General features: G+C 48.6%; 1 protein-coding gene across 1 annotated transcript; it reads left to right on the top strand.

Annotated features, from left to right (window-relative positions):
• Positions 1–599: 599 nt before the first annotated feature.
• On the top strand, positions 600–21,639 carry PI15 (peptidase inhibitor 15). The gene is made up of 5 exons (XM_009902929.2): positions 600–872; positions 15,920–16,038; positions 17,372–17,504; positions 17,656–17,771; positions 21,504–21,639. The coding sequence occupies exons 1-5, from the start codon at positions 600–602 to the stop codon at positions 21,637–21,639; spliced, it is 777 nt and encodes a 258-aa protein (XP_009901231.1).
• Positions 21,640–22,358: the final 719 nt, after the last annotated feature.

The following is a 22,358-nucleotide window of genomic DNA, read 5'->3' as shown; positions in this document are numbered from 1 at the left end:
TAGCACTGCTCCTCACATGTGGTTGAAGCTAAGATTTGAATGCTGTCTCTCTGAGATGTCCTGCTGTCATGCTTTCTGTGTTGCCTTGTGCCTCCTGGTTTCTCTGTGCCACACTGTGTCACAAGGATCCATGCCTGGGGGGGCAGGCAGAGCCTAGGAGGGATTTTTTTTGCCTTTTCGGAGGAGGGGTGGAATGTGCTGGGAGGTTTCTTGCAGCCTCCCCATTTCAGCCTCAGAGTGTGGTTTATGGGGTGATCTGGTGTGACAGCACTGTAGCTATTTCAGGAGCACCAGCTCTGGCCATGTAACTGATGGTGTGAGGATGCTGCTTCACTCGGTGTGCTTACAGCAAGGACACCTCCTCACTCCCTGTGATTACTGAAGGTTGCTCGGTAACACATCGCCCTGCCCGGATCGCTTTTATGGCTGGGCTGACAGGCAGAATCCTCTTTCTGCTCACAGCCTGCCAACGAGCCGTGCCTTGCTACCCAGGTGCACAGAGTCACATCTTTGACATCTTCTCTTCTACAGATCTGGTGCCTCCTGCCCTGGCTTGGTGCAGGGTACCTCTGTGGCCTGCCCTTCTGCCCTGGCCCAAAATGACGGCGATCGCCGCAGTCAGCTGCGCTTTCTTCTTTTCCCTTCTCTGTGAAACAAGTGCATTCGTGGTACCCAATTCCACCGACCTGCCCCTGGCAGAGAAGAATTTCACTGAGGCGGAGGTGGCTTTGACAGCTCCCCTGGACTCTGCCAGCATGCCCAGGGCCAGGCGGAAGCGCTACATCTCGCAGAGCGACATGATTGCCATCCTCGATTACCACAACCAGGTCAGAGGCAAAGTCTTCCCACCTGCTTCCAACATGGAATACATGGTAAGTGAACTTTCTTTAGTCCCCAGCAAAACAAGCCCTGAGCCTGTGATTTCACTTTTCTCCAGCACTTTGGGAGGGTTTAGTTAAGCAGCTAATTGGCTTCTAGCTCTTGCTGCTGACCAAAATGTTCTGCCCTTCCATTTTTTATTTCAAGTTGCAGTAACTTAAGCAAGGAAAAGCTCAGTCCTGAACTCTGAACCTTTTGCTTGCCCTGCTGAATGTTCCTTTCTGTGAGCAGACCCAGTGAAGCTTCTGGGACCCAAAGCAAAGGAGGTTGTGAGTTAACTGCTTGTTGGCCTGAGGCACAGGATGTGACTACAACATGGGATCACAGCCTTTAAAGTGCTAACCCTTAGCAGCCCCGTTGCTTTTGTGGAGTACACTGGAAGCCGTTGCCCTGATGTGTGCAAAAACACAGCCAATGACCACTCGTCATTTCTCTCACCCACAATACTTTTTGGAGGCTCCACTTCTCATTTCCCTCCCCCACAATACTTGGAGGCTCTATGGTGAGACTGTGCTTGCAGAGTTCTTCCTCTGATGCACTGTTTGTCTCCTGCTCATGTGTTTTACCTGCTTGCATGTTGTTGTCTGCACCTAATCCTTTCCTGATTTGTTCATTTTTTTTTCCATCAGACAGTGCTGCTTTTAAATGCTGCTCTAGCATGGAGGGTTTCAGTCTGCTCAAAATGTTATGTTTGTGGCTTTCCCCCTTATTGGTAGGTCCTCCTGACGTGAGCTATCTGTCCCTGCAGGTATGATAGAAGTTATTAATTCCCTGTGATTTCATACTTGGCACCGGGAGCTGAAGCAGCATGTTTGCTATTTTGTGTGCCAGCTTTTGAATGCATTCATTCTGTGGAGCTCTCATGTTAAACATAGACTGGCCAAGCAAAAATTGTTTTGCCTTCTGAGTAAGCTATTCAGGGTTTTGAGAGCACAGACAAGTGGTGCCAGAAGTCGCAGAGCTTCTTGTCTGACAACAGACGGTTAACAAGGTCTGAGAAACAGGACACCGTCAGCCTGACATGTAAAAAGGGGGCTTATTGTAGTAACAACTCCTCCTTGTTAGCAGCTAGTGACTAACGGTTTGGACATCTTTTTTTATCACAGCTGTTACCTAAAATCTGGATCTGATCATACAATCTGCTTAGCACATCCCAGCAGCCCCTCGAAATGCTGAGTGCGCTCAAAACGTGGCAGGGGGGCAGCCTGTGGCCATCCCATAGGCTGAGTTTGAAGCTTGGTTGAGTGGAAAGGTCAGAGACAAGAAAAAACAGAGAGGTTAGAAGTCAGGCTCAGTCATCATTTTCATTGCTCTGCTCTCCACTGACATTTCCTTTGATTCTGCATAAATAAACTTTGTTGTAATGTCTGAGGGAATGGCAGCCTACCATGCCCTTGCTTGGCTTGTGTGCTTTAGAAATGTGCTCCCACAGCTTGCTTAAGCCAAGCCAGCACCCTGACCTATTCCCAAGAGTTCTGAGAGACCAGTGTTCTTGAGTTCTGCTTTGAATTCCTCTTTGGATGACTTCATGTGTATAAACCACCCAGGTTTTACCGGTAGGGGATGGAGATTCTGCTGCAGCTTTGCTCTGCAGAGAGACTGTGCAAGGTTTAACACAAATGATGACACCAAGCTGGGTGGAGTGGGTTGGGAGGCACTACAGAGGGACTTAGGTAGGTTGGATCCATGGCCAGTGTTAACAGGATGAGCTTCAACAAGGCCAAGTGCCAGGTCCTGCACTTGAATCACAACAACCCCAAGCAATGCTCCAGGCTTGGAGCACTGTGGCTGGAAACTGCCTGGCAGAAAGGGACCTGGGGATGCTAATGGAGAAGGGGCTGAACAGGAGGCAGCAACATGCCCAGTTGGCCAAGAAAGCCAAAGGCATCCTGGCTGGGATCAGCAATGCTGTGTCCAGCAGGAGCAGGGAGCTGATTGTCCTCTTGTACTCAGCTCTGGGGAGGCCACACCTGGGGTCTTGTGTCCAGGTTTGGGCACCTCAATACAGGAGAGCTGTGGAGGTGCTGGAGCCAGGGCAGAGGAGGGCAAGGAAGCTGTGAAGGGCCTGGAGAAGGAATGTGATGAAGAGCAACTGAAGGAGCTGGGGATGGTTAGTGTGAAACAGGAGGCTGAGGGGAGACCTCATGGCTCTCTGCAACTCCCTGAAAGGACCTTGAGGAGAGGTTGTTGCTGGTCTCTTCTCCCAGGTAATCATTGATAGACCAAGAGGGAATGGCCTCAAGCTGTGACTGGGGAGGTTTGGACTGGACAGCACGAAAAAATGTTTCCGAGCAAGAGTGGTCAGGCACTGGAATGAGCTGCCCAGGGAGGTGGTGGGGTCATCAACCCTGGATATGTTTAAAGGTGGTTTGGATGTGGTGCTTGGGGATATGGTTTAGGGGTGACCCTGGTAGAGCAGGGTTAATGGTTGGACTTGGTGATCCTGAGGGTCTTTTCCAACCTGACTGTTTCTGTGATTCCGTGAAAATCAAGATTGAAACCATGCTCTTCATAGCATTGCTTTTACCAGTACCAACTAGCAAAAGGAGGTATATGTGTCCCTATCAGCATCAGGTCTAAGGCTTTGTTTCATGCTTGGCTTCCCAGTCTTAAAGTACTTTGTGACTTCATGCTGTGCAGTTCAGAGCAGCATCTTGAGCTATGCAGGCAATGATTTTGGTTAGAAAAGCCCTTTAAGGTCATCAAGCTCAACCAAGTCTACTAAGAGGGTTGCTATAACCTTGTCCCTCAGCACCACACCTCTGTGTGTGTTCACCCAAAGTGCAACTTCAACTTGGTCCCCAAGTGGAAGCCAACCCCTTTGGCACCAATTCTCTTTCACAATTTAGTGTTTGTGGGTCCTGTGTAACTTTGCAGAGATAGAAGCCCAGCGAGCACCATCACACAGAGCTTGCTCTGCTGTCTGGCTTGCAGCCACGGCATCATCTACTTATCAACTTCAACAAATGTACCATTGTCAGCTTTTTATCCCTGTCACTACAGAGAGGCTTTGGTAGGAAGGTCTTGAAGATGACATGGTGGTGTGAGCCATATCAAAACTGGAGCCCCCTCTGTCAATAATGCCTTTTCAAACTTGCTTAGCTGTTTGCTGGTCTCTGTATGGTTTCAGAGCATCTCTTGTGTCCTATGGCAAGAGAATCTCATGACAGATGATTGCCACTGTTGTATATGAAAGATGTTATACCACTGGAACAGGCTGCCAAGGGGGGTTGTGGATGCCCCCTCCCTGGAGGTGCTCAAGGCCAGGTTGGATGAGGCCTTGAGCAACCTGGGCTGGTGACTGGGGTCCCTTCCCATGGCAGGGGAGTTGAAACTACATGATAGGACTAGGAGGAATGGATCCAAGCTAGAGGAGGGCAGATTTAGATTAGACCTTAGGAAGAAGTTCTTCCCCATGAGGGTGGTGAGAGACGGGCACAGGTTGCCCAGGGAGGTGGTGGAAGCCTCATCCCTAGCGGTTTTAAGGCCAGGCTGGCTGTGAGCAACCTGCTGCAGTGTGAGGTGTCCCCATGGCAGGGGAGTTGGAACTGGATGATCCTCGAGGTCTTTTCCAACCCTGACAGTTCTATGATTCTGTGATCTTCAGTTTCCCCTCCAACCTGAACCATTCTGTGAATCTGTGATGGCCAACACATTGTCACTACCAGCAGAGAAGGTACCCTGTGCTGAAAGACCACTACAGAGCATGGGCTCCTGTGCTGAGCATTATGGAAGAGTGAAGGGTAGTGATGGAAGTGGCCTTTCTATTCCTCCTAATGATGGCTGAAAAGGATGTCCCATGTCAGAGAGCTGGAATTATTTACAGATGTGGCAGCTTGTGGAAATCTCATGTAAGCGTGTGGAGGTAGAGAAGCCCTGAGCAGTGTGGAAGGCCAAGAGTGTCCACAGTCATATTAAATTGTGCTTTGCTCTTTTTTCCTAATTCAGTTAGGAGCTCTGCTCTTCTCATGAACTGCTGTATCTCATTTCTGCACTGTTCCCCTTGCTTTTTCTTCTCCACTGGTAGGAGCTCAGGGTTTAGCTGGACAGGTTGGTTCTTGTGATTCCAGTTCTGCACTCAGCCATTGGGGGGGGGGGGGGCTTTTCTCCTTGACACATTCTGTTCTTTCCCTGGTGCAGTCTGTTTCTCACATGTTCAGTGCATTCATGGACACTTTGACCTCCTTGGATACTGTTCTGCCTGCCCCTGCTGTCTGGAGATTTAGTGTGCTGTAGGGCTTTGGAGGAGAGGGCTTGAAGAGTGGCTTTGAGTGTACACGTGGTAGGCAGGGGAAGTTCAGGTGAACACTGCAGCAGCTGAGCTGGAGGAGTGCTTCAGTTCTCTTTGGGAGATGCTGCTCTGAGTACTGCTCCAGCTTGTTGATGTATGCAGTCCTCAAAGAAAGCAGACAGCTGGGAAGTCAAAAGCAATGTTGGGAGACATTGTTTGATGATAGAACCATAGAATCATTAAGGCTGGAAAAAACCTTTTAAGATCATTGAGCCATAACCCAACTAAACTATAACCACTAACTAACTACTATAACCACTAAACTATATGCTGAAGCATCACATCTACAGCTCCTTGAACACCTCCAGGGATGGTGACTCCACCACCTCCCTGGGCAGCCTGTTCCAGTGCTTCACCTGGTGCATCTTCAGCCCATATCCTCTCTCCCTATCTCCAGTTAATTGAGAGGAGAGCCCAACACCAGCCTGACTCCAACCCTCCCCACTGGTTAGGCCACACCTGGAGTACTGTGGCCAGTTCTGGTCCCCCATCTGCAAACTTACTAATGGTGGACTCAATCCCCTTGTCCAAATCATCAATAAAGACATTGAACAGGATGGGGCCCAGCACTGATCCCTGGGGGATGCCACTGGTGCCTGGCTGCCAGCTGGCTGTGGCACCATTCACCACCACTCTTGGGGCTCTGCCCTCCAGCCAGTTCCTAACCCAGCTCAGAGTGCTGCTGTCCAAGCCAGGGGCTGACAGCTTGGCCAGGAGATTGCTATGCTGAAGTCCAGGCAGACTACATCCACAGCCTGCCCCACATCCACCAGAAGGAGATCAGGTTGGTCAGGCAGGATCTGCCCCTCTTAAATCCATTCTGGCTGAGTCTGATCCCTTGGCCATCCTGTAGGTGCTGTGTGATTGCACTCAAGATGACCTCTTTCATAGTCTTGCATAGTCCAACCCGTAGGGGTTGGAAGGGACCTCAAAAGATCCTCATGTACGACCCCTGTAGCCCTGTTGAAAGGCAGGCATCAGATGATGGGTCAGGTTTCAAAGATTTCAGTGTGCTTCTCATCATGCCAGAGCACAGAGTGACAGTATAGTCCACCTTAAGGGGCAATGGATATAAACTACAGTGCAGGAGGTTCCACCTCAACCCTCACCATGGAGGTCAAGCTGACAGGCCTGGAATTGCCTAGTTCATCCTTGCAGTCCTTCTTGTGGATGGGCCACAGGAGTCACAGGAGAAATCTGTGCATGACCCAGCAGTGACCTTCTTGGCTGAGGCCATGCACTTTGCTTCCTGCCCATGAAGATCTGCAGAGAACTTGCAAAGGCAGGCCAGAGAAGCAAGCAAGTAGCTCCTGTCGTGGGTCAGAAATGTCAATAATTGCATTATTATTATTTCACTCCCACGTTTGAAAGTCTTTGGCAACATTTTCTTGCTGCCAAGTTGACCTTCAAAGTGCTCTGTGAATATTCAGTAGGTGGTGGGTAAGGCAGAAGGGGGAAAAAAAAAAACCCAAACCCAACCCCTCTTCAGGTTTTCCACATTGAATACCTCAAGGCTTTTATCTGGCCATGGGGAAAAAAGGAGTTAATTTGGGGTTTCTCTCCAATTCCAAAGCACTGCTGATAAATAAGCCTCTCAGCTCCTTTACCTAGTTTTTGCTGTTGTCAATGTGGTTTCTTACAGACCATTCTAGATCTTAAAGGACATTTTGTTCTTATTTGCCCTGGCTCATCTACATGATCCCACTGAAATCATCCATGCCTGTGTGTAAAGGATTGCAGGGCTAGTTCCTCCAGGATTTATGTCTGAGGAGCTGGATAGGATCTCTCAATTCACATAGTTTATCCCTGCCCTGTTGCAGGACTTCCTCCTGCATTAAATACATATGGTTTTCATCTTGCCTCCTCCTGAACACAGAGAGTGATGCTGTCTCAGTCACATCTCCTGGCAAAAAAATAATCTTTGACATTAGGCATAGAAATGATTTCCAACTGCCTAACCTAAATATTTCACTCTAAACCTCAGATAATTAATCTTTATGTGCACTTTTTAGCTCCCCAACAGAATTCCTTTTCTTTCTAGTCTTCTTTGTTTCTTTTTTTCACTTCCAGTATTACCCTTTCCATACTTACTGACAGTTTTCTTGGCGTTAATCAAGAGAATGATTCCTTAATTTCCATGTGTGTGCCTTAATAACGCTTCTGCATAGGGCAGCAAACTGCAGTTGCTCTCCATCTACAGCTCTTTGCTTGACTCAGTGAACAGCACCCTTGAAAGCCCCAGCAGATGGGGGCCACTGTTTGATCTCTGCATGTTTGCAGACACCAGTGCCATGATTTGGTGGAGGATTTCCTCCAGGACTTACTTGGCAGCCTGCTTTTTCCTTTGAGAATCACAGAATCACCAAGGTTGGAAGAGACCTCAAAGATCATCGAGTCTAACCTGTCACCACAGACCTCATGACTAGACCATGGCTCCAAGTGCCACATCCAATCCCCTCTTGAACACCTCCAGGGATGGGGACTCCACCACCTCCCTGGGCAGCACATTCCAATAGCTAACAACTCTCTCAGTGAAGAACTTTCTCCTCGACGCGAGCTTAAACTTCCCCTGGTGCAGCTGTAGACTGTATCCTCTTGTTCTGGTGCTGGTTGCCTGGGAGAAGAGACCAACCCCCTCCTGGCTACAACCTCCCTTCAGGTAGTTGTAGAATGTTAGGGGTTGGAAGGGACCTCAAAAGATCCTCCAGTCCAACCTCTGTAGCCCTGTTCCCTTAAATTCTACCCACATGGTGCAGGTTGAAAGGCAGGCATCAGATGAGGGGCCAGGTTTCAAAGACTCCAGTCTGCTTCTCATCATGCCAGAGCACAGAGTGACAGTATAGCTCACCTTAAGGGGCAATGGATATGAACTACAGCACAGGAGTTTTCACCTCAACATGAGGAGGAACTTTTTCACTGTGAGGGTCACAGAGCACTGGAGCAGGCTGCCCAGGGAGGTTGTGGAGTCTCCTTCTCTGGAGCCTTTCCAGCCCTGTCTGGATGTGTTCCTGTGTGACCTGCCCTAGGTGAGCAGGGGGGGTTGGACTCAATGTTTTCTAGAGGTCCCTTCCAACCCTCACCATTCTGTGGTTCTGTGATGGTGAAATATGCTCACTGGTTCCAGTTTCTCCTTCCTACCATTTGTGCTTCTGTTCAGCCAGTTGAGTATGTCCCTCCTGCCTGGTGCCATCATCCAGCACCAGGTGTGTCTGAAGATCGTGGGCTGATGAATTCTGGATTATCAGCGCTCTCAGAACAGCAGGGGGAAAAAGACAGAGGACTGATGTGGGTTACAAAGCTCCAGGCAGGACTGTTTGTCTGCATGCCAGCTTTGAAAGCAGGCAACCCTTTTCTACATGGAGGCAAGACACAGAGCCATAGAATGGTTCATTGATTCATAGATTCCATGATTCATTGATCCACAGATTCTATGATTCATTGATCCAATGATTCTATGACTCATTTGTTCTATGATTCATTGATTCATAGATTCTATGATTCATTGATCCAATGATTCTATGACTCATTGGTTCTATGATTCATTGATTCATAGATTCTATGATTCATTGATCCAATGATTCTATGACTCATTTGTTCTATGATTCATTGATTCATTGATTCCATGATTCATTGATCCAATGATTCTATGACTCATTGGTTCTATGATTCATTGATTCATTGATTCCATGATTCAATGATTCTGTGATTCTATGATTCCATGATTCTATGATTCCATAACTCTAGGATTCTGATTCATTGATTCTATAATTCCATGACTCTATGATGCTATGATTCATTGATTCTGTTTCATTGATTCTATGATTCTGATTCATTGATTCATTGATTCCATAATCCCATGACTCTATGATGCTATGATTCATTGATTCTGTGTTTCATTGTTTCTATGATTCTGATTCATTGATTCTATAATTCCATGACTCTATGATTCACTGATTCTGTGTTTCATTGACTCTATGATTCTGATTCATTGATTCTACAATTCTATGACTCTGTGATTCTATGATTCACTGATTCTGATTCATTGATTCTATAATTCCATGACTCTATGATTCACTGATTCTGTGTTTCATTGACTCTATGATTCTGATTCATTGATTCTACAATTCTATGACTCTGTGATTCTATGATTCACTGATTCTGTTTCATTGAATCTATGATGCTGATTCATTGATTCATTGATTCTATAATTCCATGATTCTGATTCTATGACTCATTTATTCTGTTTCATTGACTCTATGATGCTGATTCATTGATTCTACAATTCTATGACTCTGTGATTCTATGATTCATTGATTCTGTGTTTGATTGATTCATGATTCTGATTCATTGATTCTATAATTCCATGACTCTGATTCTATGATTCATTGATTCCACGGTTCTGTGACAGGCAGGATGGTGCTCACTTTTCTGGCAGAAGTTCATCTGCAAGGGGCTAGGATCCCCTGTTTTAGTCTCAGTAACTCAGCTGGTGCTCCTCTGGGATCAAATCCAAGGGGATGCTAGCCAAATGAAGTACAAAAGCCACCAGCTGTGTTCAGAGCTGTTCAAGAGTTGAGTAGCAAAGACCTTTCCTGGAAAGCACTCCTTGAAAAATCTGAAAAGCTTCCACAAAAATGCTGTTGTTGATGAATATTGTGATAAAGGGTGACTGTGTTAAACACCCTGATGGTGTTTCAGAAGAGAATATTTATGTTATTTAAATTCAGTATTAGCAGAAAGCCTTCTAGGGGTTGAAGCAAGCAAACAAAACAAAACAAAACAACCTAGTGAAGTCTCAGATAGAAAAGCAGCCTGCCCAGAGCCCTCAGAATTAGACATTCCTCTATTATTAAATGCAGCACCTCTTGAACTTCTTGGCTGAAAACAGAGACAGGGCATTTTTGACAAGAGTCTTGATCCAAAGCACACAATGCTTCCTTTCGCCCATGAATGGAGCTGATAGTAACCTTAAACCTCTCAGCATTTTTGTTCTCTTTCTCTACCTGAACAGCAAATGTGAAAAGAAGAACAGGCACACAACCACAGAATCACCTCATGAGGGTGGTGAGAGCCTGGCACAGGTTGCCCAGGGAGGTGGTGGCAGCCTCATCCCTGGAGGTTTTTGCAGCCAGGCTGGATGTGGCTGTGAGCAACCTGCTGCAGTGTGAGGTGTCCCTGGCCATGGCAGGGGGTTGGGTCTGGCTGATCCTTGAGGTCCCTTCCAACCCTGACAATTCTATGATTATGTTTAAAATGATCAAGGTCAAACACTTTCCCCTTCAGACTTATGACCATTTGTCAGGGTGTCATGGAGCTAGACGAAGTTTGGTCTTTTTCCTTACCATTTCTGAGGTTAGCTCTTGCCAACTAAAAGATGCCTAGCAGTAGGTTAGGCAAGCACTGAGTATTTGAAGATATGGAGCTCTGATATTTAACTCTTCCATAAGCTAAATAAATTACAGCATATCTGGGATGCTTATTCTTGTTAAACCTGGCAGACTTCCAGTAATTAAAGGGAGCTACAAGAAAGCTGGGGAGGGACTTTTGAGGGTGTCAGGGAGTGATAGGACTGGGGAGAATGGAGCTAAACTAGAAATGGGGAGATTGAGATTGGCTGTTAGGAAGAAGTTGTTCCCCATGAGGGTGGTGAGAGACTGGCACAGGTTGCCCAGGGAGGTGGTGGAAGCCTCCTGCCTGGAGGTTTTTGCAGCCAGGCTGGATGTGGCTGTGAGCAACCTGCTGTAGTGTGAGGTGTCCCTGGGCATGGCAGGGGGGTTGGAACTGGCTGAGCCTTGAGGTCCCTTCCAACCCTGACAATTCTGTGATTGTGTAATTCTATGATTTTCTTTGTTTCTCATTGTGTAAAAGCCTGGTGCCAACCACAAAAAGAAAATGCAGACAACCTTTAGAAGGCACAAACTGACTGCTATCAGTGGTCAAGCTTCAAACCATGGCACTTTGAAAGCGGGCCAGACAGACATCCAGGAATATCAAGTCCTGTATGAAACACAGACTTGAGGTTTCCTAAGAGGAGGAGAAGGTTTCTTGGACATCTGTCTGGTGATGCCCTAATTCCTTCTAAGGCAGCCCTTCTAATAGTGACCCCTTGAGAAGTGGGAACCAGGAGTCTGAAGGTTTGCTTGCAGCAGAGTAAATTGACTCCAAACCATTGCACAGCCTCGCTTTGAGCCGCAGTGGAGTATTGGCCACGCAGCTTGATGCATTCACCCTCTATTTATTTGCAGAAGGATGAGAGACAGACCTGTGATTCCCATGGAGATTTTTGTCTGTGGATGTCAGCGATTTGCTGTGTAAACTTTCTGATAGTTACCTAATGCAGCTGGGGAAAGGGCTTGCACATGTGGTGGGCACCCGCCGCAGCCCGCGCGGTACAACAGCGAGCAGGTGGCAGCTGAGAGCAAAAAGGAGTCGTGTTCCTAGAGAGAGGGAGAGAGAGCTTGGAGTTCAGATGACCTCAGAGCCCAAATAAATACATCAGGTTGGCCAGCTCTGTCTGTGAATTCCAATGAGCTCATCTGTTTTCATCACACACTATGGATTGAGAGAAAGGGAAGGCAAAGAGAGGAGGCTCTTGCAGTCGCACCGCTGCAAAAGCATTCAGGGGGAAGGGCTGGGAGGTGTTCTACACAATCAGAAACATGCAGGTTAGAAAAGACCCTCAGGATCACCAAGTCCAACCATTAACCCCACTCTACAAGCGTCACCCCTAAACCACATCCCCAAGCACCACATCCAAGCCACCTTTAAACGCATCCAGGGTTGGGGACTCCACCACCTCCCTGGGCAGCTCATTCCAGTGCCTGACCACTCTGTCCCTGAAAAAATGTTTCCTAATGTCCAGCCTAAACCTACCCAGTGGCAGTTTGAGGCCATTCCCTCTTGTTCTATCATTAATTACCTGGCAGAAGAGACCCGCACCAACCTCTCCACAAGGTCCTTTCAGGGAGTTGTAGGCAGCAAGGAGGTCTCACCTCAGTCTCCTCTTCTTCACACTAACCATCCCCAGCTCCTTCAGTTGCTCTTCCTCAGGTTTATTCTCCAGGCTCTTCCCCAGCTTCCTTGCCCTCCTTTGCACTTGCTTTTAATCTGTATGCCTAGAGAAGAAAAGAAGGGGAGAAGTGGTGCAAGGGGCTCTCACCTGCCCTGCAGGCTGCTGGGAGGTTTCTCAGAACAGCCAGCAGACGTGTGAGCAGCAAGGCTGGTGCAAGGCTGCACAGCTGAATGAGCCATGAGGACGAGACCTGCATGTTGGAGGGCAGAAGCCTACATCTGCTAATCCACTCCGGGACTTGCTCTAGCAGCTGTGGCCTGCAGCTGCACAGATGGGCTGGACATGTCAGATTTCATCCCTCAGCTTCTCAATGTTTTTCCAAGAGGAACAAATCCCTTGAACTGAGGTTTTATTCTTTCCCACTTGCTGCCATTCTGGAATTGAGAGCTTCTGATCTTCATCTGGGAAAACAAGCAAAAGCACAGGGCTAGGGGAGAATAAAATCAGAAGGCAGAGGTAGCCAGGCTAATTTTATTGGACTGATCACTGCTGAAAGAAGGCTTTGCTGGCCACCTCTTTGAGGTCCCCAGGAACCACTGTGGCTTTGTCTGTACCAAATAATCTGAAGACATTAAAGTGAGCCCACAGTAAACCCATATGGATGACATAAAGGATGCCCAAACTGACAAATAAATTGCCAGCTTCTATTACTGTCATGAAACAGGGTAGTGGAACACTGGAACAGGCTGCCCAGGGAGGTGGTTGAGGTCCTATCACTGGTGATATTCAAGGTGGGGCTGGACAGGACTCTGGGCAACCTGATCTAGTTGGGGGTGTCCCTGCTGACTACAGAGGGGTTTGGACTGGATGATCTTTGGAGGTTCATTTCAATCCAGACCATTCTGTGATTCTATGGTTGAATGAGGCCTCAAATCACACATCCCAACATTTCATTTGCAATCTCATCATGTCACTGCAGTCATGTAAAGAAGTTGTTGAGGGGGAGAGTGATTAAGACAGGGTTGTTGAGGGGGAGAGTGATTAAGACAGGGTAATTCATCTATTTGCTCTTAATTTCTGCTCAAACATCTGTCTGGTTCTTGTCCCTCCAGCAGCCAGCTTGAGAAGCTGGTGACACCACTGCTATTGGAGAGGGGATTCCCATGCTGCCTAGTTCCCAGAGCTCAGGGAATTCCTAGGAGGGCCACCAGTGGTCTGGTTAAAATCCTTGGTTTACCACTGAGAAATCTGCAGAATAGAATCATAGAGTTGTTAGGGTTGGAAGGGACCATCTTAATTATTTATTTGTTTAAGAGAAAGAAAAATAAGGAAGGTGAAGCACTTCTTCTCCCATGAAATACAATGAAATTCTACCTGGCACAGGATGCCCAGGGAGGTGGTGGAAGCCTCATGCCTGGAGGTGTTTGCAGCCCAGCTGGCTGTGGCTGTGAGCAACCTGCTGTAGTGTGAGGTGTCCCTGCCCATGGCAGGGGGGTTGGAACTGGCTGATCCCTGAGGTTCCAACCCTGACAATTCTGTGATTTTCATAGCTGAAGAAGGCTCTGTCCAAGTGTTTTTCACTAGCCAACTGATGATGGAATGGAGGAAATCGATAAGATGTTGCATATGGTCCCCTCCCCCAGGCCAGGCAGTCTCACCTCTGTGCCTGGCAAGATCATGGAGCAGACCCTCCTGAAGGTCTTGCTAAGGCATACAGAAAATGAAGAAGAGGTGATTGGTGGTAACCAACATGGCTTCAGCAAGGGCAAGTCATGCCTGATGAACTTGGTGGCCTTCTCTGATGGAGCTACAGCGTCAGTGCATAAGGGAAGAGCAACTGATGGCATCTACCTGGGCTTGTTTAAGCCTTTGACGCTGTCCTGCATGACATCCTGGTCACCAAATTGGAACAGCATGGACTTGAGGGATGGAGTACTGGCTGGCTAAAGAACTGGCTGGCTGGTTGCACTCACAGAGTTGTGGTCAACAGCTCAGTCTCCAGATGGAGACCAGTGACTAGTGGTGTCCCTCAGGAGTCGATACTGAATCCAGTGCTGTTTAACATCTTTATTGGTGACATGGGCACTGGGATGGAGGCACCCTCAGCAAGTCTGTGGATGGCACCAAGCTGTGTGGCTCAGTTGACATGTTGGAGGGAAGGGATCCATCCAGAGGGACCTGGACAGGCTGCAGAGATGGGCCCATGACAACCTCATGAAGTTCCACAAGACCAAGTGCAAGGTCCTGCACCTGAGTCACAGCAATCTCAAGCACAAATCCAGGCTGGGTGAGGAGTGACTCAAGAGCAGTCTGGAAAAGAAGGACTTAAGGGTCTCAGTTGGTGACAAACTCCCCAGGGGCCAGCAATGGTCCCTGGCAGCCCAGCAGGCAGCTGTGTGCTGAGCTGCATCCAAAGCAGGGAGAGCAGCAGCACAGGGAGGGGATTCTGCCCCTCTGCTCTGCTCTGCTGAGACCCCACCTGCAGCACTGCCTCCAGTTCTGGTGCCCCCAGCATAAAAGGGACATGGAGCTGATGGAGCAGGTCCAGAGGAGGCATAAAATGCCCAAAGTCATACTGCACCTGGAAACTATCCACAGCCCTTGCCTGTGTGGCATACTTCTGTTTGACCTTCTGCTTGACCTCAGATATGAAAAGCTGCTACACACACACAGTCTCTGGCTTTGGAGTCATAGCATCACAGAATTGTCAGGGTTGGAAAGGACCTCAAGGATCAGGCAGTTCCAACCCCCCTGCCATGGCCAGGGACACCTCACACTACAGCAGGTTGCTCACAGCCACATCCAGCCTGGCTGCAAACACCTCCAGGCAGGAGGCTTCCACCACCTCCCTGGGCAACCTGTGCCAGGCTCTCACCACCCTCATGGGGAACAACTTCTTCCTAACATCCAAGCTCAATCTACCCATTTCTAGTTTTGCTCCATCCCCCCCAGTCCTATCACTCCCTGACACCCTCAAAAGTCCCTCCCCAGCTTTCTTGGAGCCCCCTGCAGGTGCTGGAAGGCCACAAGAAGATCTCCTCAGAGCCTTCTCTTCTCCAGACTGAACAACCCCAACTCTCTCAGTCTGTCTCCATGGCAGAGCAGCTCCAGCCCTCTGCTCATCCTCGTGGCCCTTCTCTGGACACCTTCCAGCCCCTCCAGCCCCTTCCTGTGCTAGGGGCTCCAGAACTGGACACAGAGCTCCAGGTGCTCCTGTTGCAGTACTCCAGGGGCTCCTGAGATCCTGTTTCAGATGTCTTAGGAGTTTGTTTGGTGTGTAATACCTGTGTGGAATTTTCTTCCCCACGTGCCTCTCCTTCTCTTTAACCTTCTCTCTGAGTCCCATCCAACATATCCCTCCTTTCCACACATGGATCTCCTAGCACAGAAGAGACAATGCTAGGAGAATGCCTGTTCAGTGAAGGGCTTCTCCAGAACAGCTAAGAGAGCTCTGAATCCTGGGCTTGCTCTGAGGATGCAGGCAGGAATTCTCTCCAGGGATAGAGTGAAATCCTGCTGGATTCTCTACATGCTGCTCCATGCAGTTCCCTGAACTCAAGAGGCTCCTTGCCTAGTGACAGCTCTGGTGTGCTATGGAAGCATATTTGTGATTTCAGATGCTTGCTGCTTGCCTTCTTTCACTGTGATTATTATTTGTTGTGTTGTTTTGGCTTGTTTTGTTTTTTTCTGTTCTACTGAGACCCAAATATCCTCCTGAGGATACTTTCTTTTGTCAGGTTTGGGATGAAACTCTGGCTAAATCTGCAGAGGCTTGGGCTGCTACGTGCATTTGGGACCATGGACCTTCCTACTTACTGAGATTCTTGGGGCAGAACCTGTCTGTAAGAACTGGAAGGTAGGCAGATGCTCTACAAAACAGCCTTCAAGCAGCCTTTGAGATCCAGATCTTAGACTGCTGCAAGTCTCATCCTGTACTCCAGCAATAAGTGAGATTAGCTATTATTGATTGACATATGGAAAACCTCTTTAATTTGAGGATGCTGAAGCACTGGAAGAGGCTGCCCAGAGAGATTGTGGAGTCTCCTTCTCTGGAGACTTTCAAAACCCACCTGGGTGTGATCCTGTGTGACCTGATTGCCATGAAGCTGCAGCAGCAGGGGGGTTGTGCTAGATGACCTCTGGAGGTCCCTTTCAAGCCCCGCCGTGCTGTGACTCTGTGATATCTGATATCCATCCATCTATGTTCATGTGCTTTGAATCACAGAACCACAGAATGTTAGAGGTTGGAAGGGACCTCCAGAGATCAGCCAGGCCAACTACCCTGCCAGAGCAGCATCACCCAGGGCAGGTCACACAGGAACACATCCAGGTGGGGTTGGAAAGTCTCCAGAGCAGGAGACTCCACAGCCTCTCTGGGCAGCCTGCTCCAGGGCTCTGCCACCCTCACAGGAAAGTTTTCCCTTCTGTTCTTGTGGCACCTCCTCTGCTCCAGCTTGCCCCCAGTGCCCCTTGTCCTGTCCTTGGACATCCCTGAGCAGAGCCTGACTCCATCCTCCCCACACTGCCCTGCACATCTTTATCCCCAGCAGTGAGGTCACCCTCAGGCTCCTCTGCTCCAAGCTCCAAGCCCCAGCTCCCTCAGCCTGGCCTCACAGGGAGATGTTCCACTGCCTGCAGCATCTTGATGGCTCAGTGCTGGATTCTCTCAAGCAGTTCCCTGAGGAACCTCAGGTCCTTCTTGACCTGAGGAGCCCAGAACTGGACACAATATTCCAGATGTGGTCTCACCATGGAAGAGCAGAGGGGAAGCAGAACCTCTCTGGACCTACTGACCACAGCCCTTCTAATCCACCCCAGGATGCCCTTGGCCTTCATATTCACAAGAGCACATTGCTGGCTCGAGGGCATCCCTCTGTCCACCAGAACCCTCAGGTCCTTTTCCCTGGAAATGCTCTCCAACAGATCAGCCCCCAACCTTCACTGGTCCATGGGGTTATTATTCCCCAGATGCAAGACTATACCCTTGTCCTTTGTGAAATCCATCAACATCAAATCCATCCACCCAACTCTCCAGCCTGTCCAGGAGAACACTGCTGCTTAGTGCTCTGCCCCTGGTGGGGAAATGCGTTCTTTAGGTGACTTCCCTCAAAGGGAGTATCTGCAGCAAGTTCCACAACGCCTCAATCTAACCTGCCACCTTTTTCTTCCTGCCTTTGAAACCCACCCAGGTATCGATCTATCCTCCAGCTGGTGAAGCCCTGGTATGATGAGGTGAAGGATTATGCTTTCCCCTACCCTCAGGACTGCAACCCCAGGTGCCCCATGCGCTGTTACGGACCCATGTGCACCCACTACACACAGGTGACAGAAATGACCTTCTTCTAGTCGAAGCTGCACTCTGTACTTGTAGCTCTCTCTCGAGCAGAGGTATAGCTGTATCTATCTATCTGTCTATCTATAAATTGCTACTTCTTTTCAATGTGGCCTTGACAAATCATAAATATTTATTCAGATGGTTTGGGCCACTTCCAATCGTATAGGCTGCGCCATCCACACCTGCCACAACATGAACGTCTGGGGAGCTGTTTGGAGACAAGCTGTCTACCTGGTATGCAACTATGCCCCCAAGTGAGTTGCTTGCTTTTCATATTGGTGATTTTTATGCCTCGTGCATGCTCCAGCCCTGCCTCTCGTAGCAGCGCTTCCTCCTTTCCTCTGCAGCCTGACCTCTGGGCTTTCGCTGCCGGCTGCTCCGTCCTGCTGAGCTCACCGCTGCTCACAGAGCAGTGCATGGCTGGGGTATGCCAGGAAGGGAATCACAGCATCACTGAACTGTCAGGGTTGGAAGGGACCTCGAGGATCAGCCAGCTCCAACCCCCCTGCCATGGGCAGGGACACCTCACACTACAGCAGGTTGCTCACAGCCACAGCCAGCCTGGCTGCAAAAACCTCCAGGGATGAGGCTTCCACCACCTCCCTGGGCAACCTGTGCCAGGCTCTCACCACCCTCATGGGGAACAACTTCTTCCTAACATCCAAGCTCAATCTACCCATTTCTAGTTTTGCTCCATTCCCCCCAGTCCTATCACTCCCTGACACCCTCAAAAGTCCCTCCCCAGCCTTCTTGGAGCCCCCTTCAGATACTGCAAGGCCACAAGAAGATCCCCTGGGAGCCTTCTCTTCTCCAGACTCAACAACCCCAACTCTCTCAGTCTGTCTCCATATTAGAGCAGCTCCATCCCTCTGCTCATCCTCATGGCCCTGCTCTGGACACCTTCCAGCACCTCCAGACCCTTCCTGTCCTAGGGGCTCCAGAACTGGACACAGAGCTCCAGCTGGGGTCTCCCCAGAGTAGAGCAGAGGGGGAGAATCTGCTCCCAGGCTCTGGCTGGCTTTCTGAGCTTCAAGTGCACATTGCTGGCTCCTGTTGAGACATTGATCAGATCCCCTCTCAGCCTTCTCTTCTCCAGTCTAAACAGCCCCGGGTCTCTCAGTCTTTCTTCAAAGGAGAGATGTCCAAGTCCCTTCACCATCCCCACAGCTCTTTGTTGGACTCTCTCCATCAGATCCCTGTCTTTCTTTAATTGAGGAGCCCAAAACTGGACACAGCACTCCAGGTGTGGTCTCACCAGGGCAGGTTTGAGTTAAGGACAGTGAACTCAGAGTCCTTGGGCACACATGTAGAAATCTCTTTGCCAGTCAGCAAAGGCTGTGTCCTTCTGAGTAACCTGCACGTCACAAACTCTTCTGAAGAAGAGGGTGAAGATTATAGCCCTGACCCCAGATAGTAAGATTGGAATTTGGCAAGGATTTAATATTTACAGCTTCAATAACCTTCACCACCCTGTATTGCTGAAAAATACATCCAAGTGCATCCAAAATCAGGAGAGTAACAAAAGTGAAAGAAGGTAATGACAGAGTTTAAGAGAGGTCCTGCCCCTGGCTATTGAATGGCCTCACACACATCAGCCACATACTCCCCTGGGCCTTTCAGAGAGTGGTGGTGAATGGTGCTACATCCAGCTGGCGGCCAGGCACTAGTGGTGTCCCCCAGGGATCAGTGCTGGGCCCCATCCTGTTCAATATCTTTATTGATGATCTGGATGAGGGCATTGAGTCCATCATCAGTAAATTTGCAGACAACACCAATCTGGGGGCAGGAGCTGATCTGTTAGAGGGTAGGAGAGCTCTGCAGAGGGACCTCGACAGGCTGGACAGATGGGCAGAGTCCAGGGGCATGAGATTGAGCACATCCAAGTGCCGGGTTCTGCACATTGGCCACAGCAACCCCAGGCAGAGCTACAGGCTGGGGGCAGAGTGGCTGCAGAGCAGCCAGGCAGAAAGGGACCTGGGGGTACTGGTTGAGAGCAGCTGAACATGAGCCAGCAGTGTGCCCAGGTGGCCAAGAAGGCCAATGGCATCCTGGCCTGTATCAGGAATAGTGTGGCCAGCAGGAGCAGGGAGGTCATTCTGCCCTGTACTCAGCACTGGTTAGGCCACCCCTTGAGTCCTGTGTCCAGTTCTGGGCCCCTCAGTTTAGGAAAGATGTTGAGATGCTGGAAGGTGTCCAGAGAAGGGCAACAAGGCTGGGGAGGGGTCTGGAGCACAGCCCTGTGAGGAGAGGCTGAGGGAGCTGGGGTTGCTTAGCCTGGAGAAGAGGAGGCTCAGGGATGACCTTCTTGCTCTCTCCAACTCCCTGAGGGGAGGTTGTAGCCAGGTGGGGGTTGGTCTCTTCCTCCAGGCAAGCAGCACCAGAACAAGAGGACACAGTCTCAAGCTGTGCCAGGGAGCTTTAGGCGGGAGGTTAGGAGGAAGTTCTACACAGAGAGAGTGATTGCCCATTGGAATGTGCTGCCCAGGGAGGTGGTGTAGTTGGCATCACTGGAGGTGTTTAGGAGGAGACTTGATGGGGTGCTTGGTGCCATGACTTAGTTGATTAAATGGTGTTGGATGATAGGTTGGACTCAATGATCTTGAAGGTCTCTTCCAACCTGGTTAATTCTATCCTATCCTATCCTATCCTATCCTATCCTATCCTATCCTATCCTATCCTATCCTATCCTATCCTATCCTATCCTATTCTATTCTATTCTATTCTATTCTATTCTATTCTATTCTATCCTATCCCATTCTATCCTATCCTATCCTATTCTATCCTATTCTATTCTATTTATTCTATTCTATTCTATTCTATATTCTATTCTATTCTATTCACACCTTGCACAGACAATGAAGCAGAAAGCAGCCTTCAGCAGACCCTTTCTGGTTTCCCTTATCTGCTATCAACCCAAACACATCTGCTAATCTAAACTAAATATACCTCCTAAGCACTCAGCTTGCTGTACCCATTTTGGAAGAGAAGCAGAAGGGAGAAAATTACTTGAGATTATTCCTATTTTCTTCCAAGGCACAACCCAGAGCTTTTGGTTCCAATGTTATTGTCTGGGAGGTGGGATGAGGAAATGTTTCCTAAATAATGGCATTACTCACTGCTAGACCCACGTCACATGCAGAGCAGGGGAAAGTTCTCTGCTCAGTGAGACAGAACAGCTGAACCAAAAAAAATCTAATTTTAACATTATTTCCCCCCCCCCCCCGCCTACATTACATGAATCTCTAAAAGCCTGGGTATTAAAGAAGCACCTAAAAGCCTGGATGCTCTTTTCACATGGTCAGTCTCTAGACTTGCACCCCTTTACCTCCTGAGCTCTGTGACACAGCTCCGTTATAGTATCATCATAGTATCATAGTATCAGTCAGGGTTGGAAGGGAGCACAAGGATCATCCAGTTCCAACCCCCCTGCCATGGGCAGGGACACCCCACACTAGATCAGGCTGGCCAGAGCCTCATCCAGCCTGGGCTTAAACACCTCCAGGGACGGAGCCTCAACCACCTCCCTGGACAACCCATTCCAGGGCTTCACCACTCTCATGAGGAAGAACTTCCTCCTCACCTCCAGCCTGAATCTCCCCACCTCCAGCTTCATTTCATTCCCCCTAGTCCTACCACTACCTGAGATCCTGAGAAGTCCCTCCCCAGCTTTCAGATTAAATGGTGTTGGGTGATAGGTTGGACTTGATGATCTCTGAAGTCTTTTCCAACCTGGTTAGTTCAGTATTCTCTATTCTTCTGTATGCTGCATGGATGTTTGCTTTCAGCAGCAGGCCCCTTGCAGGCTATTGCTGAAGACATTACATTTGATCACTCAGGATTGTTAAGGAGTTCTTTTTTCTTCCTCTCTGAAACCACTAAGCAATTCTTTGTTCCTATATTATTATTATTACTATTATTATTATCATCATTATCACTACTATTATTATTATTGTTGTTGTTGTTATTTCTTCCTTTTCTATTTTCAGGGGGAACTGGATTGGAGAAGCACCATATAAAGTAGGAGTGCCCTGCTCAGCTTGTCCTCCAAGCTATGGAGGCTCTTGTACTGACAATCTTTGTTTCCCAGGAGTGACATCAAACTACTTGTACTGGTTTAAATAAGTTAAGGCTGACATTGTTTGTTTTGGAAAAGAGCAACCACCACCACCAAAAAGAGTAACAAGAAGCTTGTATATTGAATTTTGCACATATTATATATAGAGAGATACTGTAAGAATACTCCTGATGTTTTCCATTTTTTTTTTTTGGTATGCTTTTGTATAATTAGCTTGCAAACCATAGGAGAATTTGGTTCTAACACTTTGGGATTCTAAGGCTCTCCCTAACCCTTTTCAGGTTAAGTTTTTGTTCCAAGAGAGCAAGCTCCCTTTCCACCTTAGGATTAGTTTCTGTTAAGTGCTGATTAAATGGTAGAATGTAAGTTCCTTTTAAAACACCCCAGCTCCAGAAAGAGGAGGGTGATGGTTTAATGCTGGGCTTTACCGATGGAGCATGACATGCAAAGCAACAAATTGTCCTCACACTCCCAAGGATTCCTCTCATTGCCACCTGAGCTTCCACCTGCAATGGCAAGCAGAGAACAACCTTGCAGGACATTACCTACCTCACACACACCACCAGTGGCTTCATGGCTTTCCAGAGCCCAGCACACAGCAGCTGCTGTCATCAATGTTGATGCCTGTGGGCAGACAGGAAAATCAGGGGGAACGAGGAGCTACACTGGCCAAGGTGCCATGGCTGTTAACCTACCTTATCTACCTGGAAAGCTCCATCCCTTCACATATGCTGGTTTAATGGAACAGCCTAACTGTACCTCCTTG

This window comes from Dryobates pubescens, chromosome 14 (genome assembly GCF_014839835.1).
Source record: "Dryobates pubescens isolate bDryPub1 chromosome 14, bDryPub1.pri, whole genome shotgun sequence".
NCBI lineage: Eukaryota > Metazoa > Chordata > Aves > Piciformes > Picidae > Dryobates > Dryobates pubescens.
Note: the sequence above shows the minus strand (reverse complement) of the source record. Positions and strands in the feature narration are given on the sequence as shown.

Excerpts from the sequence above, each read along its gene's own strand:
- PI15 (XM_009902929.2), top strand. The coding sequence starts at position 600 with ATGACGGCGATCGCCGCAGTCAGCTGCGCTTTCTTCTTTTCCCTTCTC. Across the intron at positions 873-15,919 it reads CTTCCAACATGGAATACATG|GTTTGGGATGAAACTCTGGC; the intron begins GTAAGTGAACTT and ends TTCTTTTGTCAG. Across the intron at positions 16,039-17,371 it reads CTGTCTGTAAGAACTGGAAG|GTATCGATCTATCCTCCAGC; the intron begins GTAGGCAGATGC and ends AAACCCACCCAG.